Here is a 7871-nt window from a genome sequence, read left to right as displayed (position 1 = left end):
GAGAGATTCCTTACACCATAAGATGCTCGGTGGAGAGGCCTAGGACCTGGAAATTTTTTTTTTTTTTTGGAGGAAGATTAGCCCTGAGCTAACATCTGCCACCAATCCTCCTCTTTTTGCTGAGGAAGACTGGCCCTGAGCTAACATCTGCACCCGTCTTCCTCTATTTTATGTGGGATGCCTGCCACAGCATGGCTTGATAAGCAGTGTGTAGGTCTGCACCCAGGATCTGAACCGGTGAACCCCAGGCTGCCAAAGTGGAACGTGGGAACTTAACCACTGCACCACTGGGCCAGCCCCCCTGGAAATTTTGTACAGTTGTCTATAACATTGGAGACTCTCAGTAACACAGTAATAATAGTATCTGACATTACCTAGCAAAACACACTCTTGCTCAACATCCTACTGTTTTCGATCCTCACAACAAAGCCCAGGAAAAGGAAAGCAAGGTGTATTCCAGGTGAGGGGAGAGAGAGTAGAGTGGATCACTGACAGGTGGGGCTGGACTAGAATCAGGTCCTGGAGCCTTCCAGTTCACAGCTTTTTCCATTCCTCCCTGTTTCTTTGAGCCCTCTGACATCACTGGAACAGCCATTTATTACCGGCAGCCCATTAAATAATCTGGGAAGTATATGTCAGTCCTTATGCCCTGAATTCAGTCCAGGGGGCTCTCCCGTATCATCACAGATAAAGAATGAAATAAAGTTGGAGGTCCACAGAGTAGGTAAGGATAACCTGTTGTATTAGCAGGTTTGATAGGCAGATTCCAAGATGGCCCCCAGCGATCCTTACCCCCTGCTGTTCACGTCCTTCGACGACTCCAGTGAATAGGGCTGACCTGTGTGACTAACAGGATATTGCAGAAGTGATGGTAGATGACTTCTGAAGCTAGCCATACAGGGTGCCACAGCTTCTGCCCTGTTCTCCTGGATCACTTGCTCTGGGGAAAGCCAGCACAGCGTTGTGAGGACAGCCAAGCAGCCCTGTGGAGAAGCCCACGTGGGAAGGAACTGAGGCCTCCCACCAACAGCCAGCACTGCTTGCCAGCCATGTAAGTGAGCCATCTTGGATCCTCCAGCTCCAGACAAGCCTTCAGACGACTGCGGCCCTGGCTGACATCTGACTGTAAGAGCTGCGGCGCCTGGGCTTTGGGTGATCCTAATCAAATACAGAGAGGCGTGAGGGACTCAAAGGACAACTTTAAGTAAATTGTTTTTTGTCGTCGTTTTGTTTTTGCTTTTCACCAAGGAAATTGCAATTCAAGTTAACATTCTAAAGCTTTGTACAATATAGCTTTTGAAGTGCGTTTTATTCTTAATGCTTTTCCAAATGACCTGTTCTACAGAAAAGCGCAGTTTATCCTGAGCGCGCCTGCGGCTCGAAAGAGCGAGCAGCTTGAACTGCATTCACTCAGCACCTCGTCATCTCACAGCACGAAGTCATCTCATAGCCCTTTAGACCAACTTCCTTGTCACCATTAATTCTTTCGGGTCTCTGGGCCATGGCATCGTCTGCCCTTTGGGAAAGCCGGGACAGGGGGGAAATAATGAAAGAAATTAATTAGGAAGGGAGGGGCTAGGGACCTCACTGGATGTTGGGGGTGGAAATCTTAAGATCGTTTGCAAAACACCAGCCCCAACATCCCTTGGGAGGCTGAGCTGTGACCTCTTCTCGTGTCCCCGCCCGCTGAAGTTCGCTCCTAGAAAAATCCGCTCGCGTCGCCAAGAGCGCAGGCGAGGATCTCAGCGAAGCAGAAGCTCCCGTGCCTGCGGGGACAGTGAGAGCCGAGCTTACACCAGCTCCTTGGCGCGCCTCCTCCGAGCTGGGGGACGCCGAACGCGGACCCCGGAGTAGGCGGCCAAGGCGGGGCACCCTCGCGCCGGCGGGAGGAGCCCCGGAGGTGGGAGCAGCGGCGGCGCGGTAACCCGCACCCGGCGCGCACGGCCACCGGGCGCCGGCGCCTCCAGCATGGAGTGGGAGCTCAACTTTCTGCTCTACCTGGCGCTTTTCTTCTTCCTGCTCTTCTTACTTTTCCTGCTGCTCTTCGTGGTCATCAAGCAGCTGAAGAACTCCGTGGCCAGCACGGCCGGGGCCCTCCAGCCCGGTCGCCCCTCGCTGCACCGGGAGCCTTGGGGCTTCTCCCGCGAGCAAGCGGTGTGAGCGACGAGGCGCGGGAACGGGCGGGAGGGCGCGGAGCCGCGCGGGCGCCGGCCTGGGTCTCGGCCTCGACTCTCCGTCCACGCGGCCGCCCTGGTTCCGGTGCCAGGCTCGGCTGCAGCGCCGGCAGGTCGGTTCGGGCGTGCGAGGGGTCGGCAGAGGAGCGGGCTTCTCTCCTTTGGGAGGCTGGGGCTCGCGGCACGGTCGGGTGCCAAGGACGGGGGCGTATGGGGTCTGGGCTGGCGCTGTGCTCTGGGGGACCGAGCCCGAGCTTTTCCGGGGCCGGGAGAGGTGGAGAAGAGAGAAATTCGGCCTTTGGAGCCGGAGTGGCTTCAGGCACCTAAAATCTCTTCTTCCCGGTCCGACTCCACTTTAGCTTGTACCCAAAGGGTGGAAAGCTAAATTATTCAGATAATTCAGTCCAGCCACTTCCAAACAAAGTCGAATGTCAACCTAGGTATCCAAATTACTGAGAAAGAGTGTGGGCTTTGGGACGGGAGGCAGAGGGAAACCGGGCGCACTTGAAGTTTTCCAAATACTGCTTTAAATGTCCTGGCGCTTTGGTAGACACTGAAAGGGGTTCGACTGGCGGTGACGGGGAGAGAGGATTCAGTGGCCCATTTTTTTATGAGGAATCCCTCCCTCACCTTAATCCCTACTCCTGTTCTAGCCACCGACCCCGTCGGTGCGGGCAGGTTGCCGCGCCGGGTGGGTTTAGAATCTGGAACACGCGAAGGTGAGTGTCAGAGTGAGAGTGGTACGGGAGATGCCTCGAGGTTGCCCTGGAGGGCTGCCGAAAAGAGGTGACCCTTCACACGTTGTAGGGCAACGGGGGAAGGAGGACTGGAGGAGCGAGACCGTCCTTTCCAGTTACATGATTAGAGCATTTGCGGGAAGATTGGTGGGCAGGAGTAAACTCACCAGGGTGCCCCGAGCACTCTCCGGGCAATGTGAGTTTGGGAAATAACCACTTCATCTTCCAGACACTTTTTCCACGAGTTCCATCATCTCGAGTTCTGGAGCCGAGCCCCGGACTGGCATGCCGAGGTCCGCAGCTGCGCTTACAGCCCGGTGATGGGGGACGCTGCCTGGAGAGGACCCTGACAACCCGAGAGGGAAGTTTTCTGCAAATGGTAAGCGGGGACCATCCTTGGTTTCACTTTGTCCCTGGTTGTGGCTAAACTTCTGAAGACTCAAGGCCTAAGAAAGTGAGAGATTAGGTTGGAGGAAATGGGTGCAATGAAATAAAGGGCTCTCTCCCATTCAGAACCGGTGAGCTGCTACTGGAGCCAAGAAGCCAGACTGATGCCTAACTGAATGCAAGAATCGGTGTCTGGGTAGAGGATCATGGAAAGTAGACGGGGATGTGAGGAATGTTTGCAATTTTGATAACCATTCTGCTCTTTTGGAAAACAGTGCAGGGGTTCTTGGAGTGGAATATGTAAGGCAGATGTAATTTATCTTCTGTTAGGGAAGATTTGGGTTCAGTCATGTTAGGGTAGGATAAGCCATCCATGTCTTGACGGTAATATTGAAAATATTAATTTAGGCACAAAGGAAGACCACGTAGAGCGCTAAAAACAATGACATACTAAGTTTTGCCTAAGTTGATAATATGAAAGTGAAATGGAAGACAATTATTTTGATAATTCAAGGGAAGGCAAAAATAGTCTCACTTAAGTGAATAATTATGGATAAAGTTTCTGGCCTGAGACATTCAGATAATTTCCCACTTTTTCTGTTTCACTTTGCTAGAATAGACCTGTTGTTAGCGAAGTAAGTGGTTTATTTTAAACATAAAGTCATTAGCAAATTCTCACTTATATACACACCTCTCTTTATCAGGGCTAGAACAAGACTTGGTTAGAATCCCTGGTTTGAATCCCAGTATCAACCGCAGTGATTCTGTATTGTACTTTGAACAATAGTTCTCTGATTGGTTGAACCTCTGCGGTGGCATTTAGTTATAGAGTTGAATGGTTAATGTGGACATTGAAGATGAGCGTGGGAGTAATTGATTAGCAATTATAGTTGTTCACAAGGGTGGAAAACAATTACTTCATACTTTATAAATAACCAGAATGCAAATTATTTTAATCACCTACTTGACTTCTTGATTTTGTGATCCTTTAATCTTCCTGGCAGCACCGCTGGTGTCTAGAGGTGTAAACCACCCCTGAGTCTTCTAGAGAGGCTCTAGAGAACTCCTGGAGTAGTTGGCGGCCGTCCCAGTATTAAAGAGTCCCAAACTCTTTGCTGGGTCTCCTCACTCTGTTTCCTGTAAAAGGAGTGCTTGCCTTTCTATCTTGTATCCAGTGCCATTTTATAACCTCCTTGTAATCGAATTCATTAGTTACTAAGTTCTACTTATTCAAGCAAAAGTTAAATATTAATTCCTATTGCCCAATCTCTGCTTGGAACTTGGCCCTGAACTCTGGGAATCCTCACGTTTGCTCTCAGAACTCGCTCTGTTGGTCTCCTTCCTTGTCCTTGCTTTGTTAGAGACTCCGCTTTTGAATCTTTGACACCAGTATATGAGCTGTCTTTTTCTATTCGTTTATTCAAAATCATAATTTTTCCGAAACTCAATATAGACTGATCTCCCAAATTTAAACCACTTTTTGTACTCACGTCTTTTGCTACCTGTATACGTTCTTGATCTATTACTCTGACACCTGCAGTGGTCTAGGTTCCAAGCTTGTACATGTTGGCTGCTCCATCCACTGACCACGCCCTGGTCCTGAAAATCACTATGCAAAGTCTGTTTTTGAAGACATGGTACATATGAGCTAGACATGAAAACATTTGAAAAGTCAACAACATTTAAAATAACTGTTCATTATATAAGTGTAACTTGATTATAGAAGATGCCTATGTTTTATTTTCAATAAAAGGTTTTTAGTGACTCTTCAGCAATGCTAAAAGCCGAGTTGAATTTCTTACGTTATAAGGAAATGGGCCATAATAATTCGATTATTATGTAATATTAGTATTTTATTTCAGTTGTTCTTGCTTCATTGTTCTTTCTGAATTTCGACTGTTTAAAATGACTTCAAATTTTATTAGGATAATCTTAATGGTTTCACTGATTTCGGAAGTTGCACGTGCGGTGAATCTGCCGTTCTACTTGGAAAGATAACCATTTTAAGTTGAATGAGAATGACATCACACTCACACCTGCAAAATCTAAAATGTCTAATAAAGTCGATTCCTATGTCTGAACTTCAATTTTAGGGCACAGCTGTAGATGCAGGACTGATGCCATCTGGTGCAATTCCACAGAATAAGAGAGAAAATTTACCCAGAGTGTGCCATGTACTGGCTTTTCTGGGAATGACAAGGTGCCAGGATTTGTTTTTGGTTCACTTGCAGGGGTGGGAACTTGGAAGTAGGTGAGTAAAAGATATGCAATATCCCATTTTTGGCTTGACATTTTATGTTTCCAATTTTGTCTATAGTTTCAAAATAAGTGCAATAGAATTATATTTTTTTAAATGGCCAAAATTTTAAACATTGTAAATGGTTAAACCATTTAGGATAGTGGGAAATTCTTATTTTTTCTAACTCATACCTACTAATCTAGGGACTTTTAGAATACCAATGGTACTAATGTAGTATATAGAAAGCATTTGCAGAGTACTGTACTTCATTTTTAATTTGTATAGCTACTCTGAGGTCCTTGTGCTTATTTAAGCTAAATCTGCCATTAAAACTCTGGGATTAGGAATTCTCTGTCAGCTATGTGTGTCACATACAAGGGAAAGTTGAAAATTGAGTTGTAGATCTTTGATGTTGATTTTTTTTGGTTTGAATCAGTGAAATAAATTCTCAACTCTCCATTTCTTACTTTGTCTACACAGAATAAAGTTATAGATTAAGTAATGATCTCATTAATTATCTGAGTAGTTAGCCTCTTATCGTATAGGAATTTGGGTCTTCAGAAGGGCAGACCTGTGTTTAGAATGGTAATCAGAATATCATAGGCACTCAGAAAAAAGTTCCTGCTGGATTGAGCTAAAAATCCTCTTATTTTCCTTACTAGCAGCTATTTCGCATAATAAGCCTAATCATTTCCTCCTCTCTTGGTCTGTGTAGACATGAGTGGGTGGAAGTTAAAATTTTTATACCAACTTTTATTATACTCTACTATTACTTGAACTTATTGAATGTATACAGATTCTTCAGGCAAGATATTTTTCACTTTCAGATGGGAATCTTGCTTTCCTATTGGGAATCAAGATGGACTGCTGTCTCGAAGTTGCCGGACTGAATGGTGGCTTAAACAAAGTAGGGGTTTCGTTTTGTTCTTGTGTGACAAGGAGGTCGGGGGCAGGCTATTGCTGGTGTTGGTTCAGCAACTCACAGGTATCAGGGTCAAGGTGGCCCCTCCTGAGCTCCCCTTGGCTTTTCCCTCAGGTTCTAAGACAGTTGCTTCAACTCCCCACAAGAAGATGGAGGAAGCCCAAAGGGAAAACAGGGCGTGCCAGTGTGAATCCACTTCCTTTAAAGAGCTTTCTCAGCAGCCTAACAACTTTTGCTTACATCTCATTGGCCAGACTGTGTCATTGGCTACTGCTATGAGAAATGTAATTTTTGTAGCTGGACATATAACTGCCTTCAACTAAAATCTGAGTTCTCTTGATAAGGAAGAAGACGATGGTGGATCTTGGGTGGACAACCAGCAGTCTGTGCCCTGGCTACAGAATACAGCTGTAAAGGAGTATAAGGTCTGAAACAGATCAAAACTACAGCTCCTTCACGCCTGGCAACACTCCAAAGAACCGGGCTCTGCTCTGAGGAAGTGAGCAGAGTGAAGACATGCTAGGTTTTCTCACGAAACACATGCCAGGACTGACCTCTCTCAGCCAATATATTTGCCCCACATCAGGATTTTCTAGAGGAGGACCTGGGAAACCTGCACACTTTCTTGGTGGACATAATCTCTTTATGGAGGTTTAGAATGGGATAAAGAATGTTTCACCTTGCTACTTCCCCATCTGCCTTGTTTATCTCTTCCCTAATTTTCCTGACAGATTTTTGGTGGAGCCTGGTTTGTGTATTTGATCCCCATAAAAGGATCATCCTTTTCATGCACAGGGCAGGGTAATCTATGAAAAGAAACGCTACTTGACTCCCTTCTCTGACTCCACCCCACCCTAGGAATATCCTGGGAGAAGAATTGCTTCTCAAAGCTGCTTCCATAAGCAGCCTACATCCTGGCTAAGCGAAGGGAGAAGAAACACTTCCCACATCCAGGGCTGTCCAAAGGAACTTTCTGTGATGACAGAAATGTTCTGTATCTTCACTGTCTCCTACAGTAGCCACTAGCAACATGCGGCTAGTGAACACTTGAAATGTGGGTAGTGTGACTGAGGAAGTAATTTTAAGAATTTTAGTTAGTTTTAAAGAATTTAAATGTAAATAGCCACTTGCGGCTAGTGGCTATTGTATTGTATAGCACAGTAGACACTTTTCTGTTTCTTGTGCTTAGAACTAGCTGGGAGAGGTTTGAACCAGTCATGTGCTTGGTGTTCCGTGATCTTCACTACTCCATGTTGCCATTGAACTTGTCTCCCAGAGGAGAAATGATATTTTGGAACTAAATTCAAGATATTAACTTCACATCGACACATTGCACATGTTCCTGTGTAAACACAATGGTCTCCTGGGAATAGGGCCTGTGATTGGCTTTAGTGGTGGTTGGTAATGGAAAA

At 46.2% G+C, this 7871-nt stretch overlaps 1 protein-coding gene across 4 annotated transcripts; it reads left to right on the top strand.

Moving 5' to 3' along the window:
- Window positions 1–1725: 1725 nt before the first annotated feature.
- On the top strand, window positions 1726–6902 carry SMIM43 (small integral membrane protein 43). 4 transcript variants are annotated; one of them, XM_070504700.1, is made up of 5 exons: window positions 1824–2287; window positions 3141–3290; window positions 5392–5549; window positions 6365–6444; window positions 6574–6902. In XM_070504700.1, the coding sequence occupies exon 1, from the start codon at window positions 1969–1971 to the stop codon at window positions 2158–2160; it is 192 nt and encodes a 63-aa protein (XP_070360801.1). In that variant the 5' UTR covers window positions 1824–1968; the 3' UTR covers window positions 2161–2287; window positions 3141–3290; window positions 5392–5549; window positions 6365–6444; window positions 6574–6902. The 4 variants fall into 4 exon arrangements, 2 of the variants coding, with proteins under 2 accessions (XP_070360801.1, XP_070360802.1); XR_011501873.1 differs by lacking the exon at window positions 5392–5549 and having other exon boundaries at window positions 1726–2287; XR_006525678.2 differs by lacking the exon at window positions 5392–5549 and having other exon boundaries at window positions 2286–2893.
- Window positions 6903–7871: the final 969 nt, after the last annotated feature.

The sequence above is a fragment of the Equus asinus genome, chromosome 3 (genome assembly GCF_041296235.1).
Source record: "Equus asinus isolate D_3611 breed Donkey chromosome 3, EquAss-T2T_v2, whole genome shotgun sequence".
In the NCBI taxonomy this organism is placed as follows: Eukaryota; Metazoa; Chordata; class Mammalia; order Perissodactyla; family Equidae; genus Equus; species Equus asinus.
The sequence above is the reverse complement of the archived record's forward strand: the minus strand, read 5'-3'. Positions and strand labels throughout refer to the sequence as shown.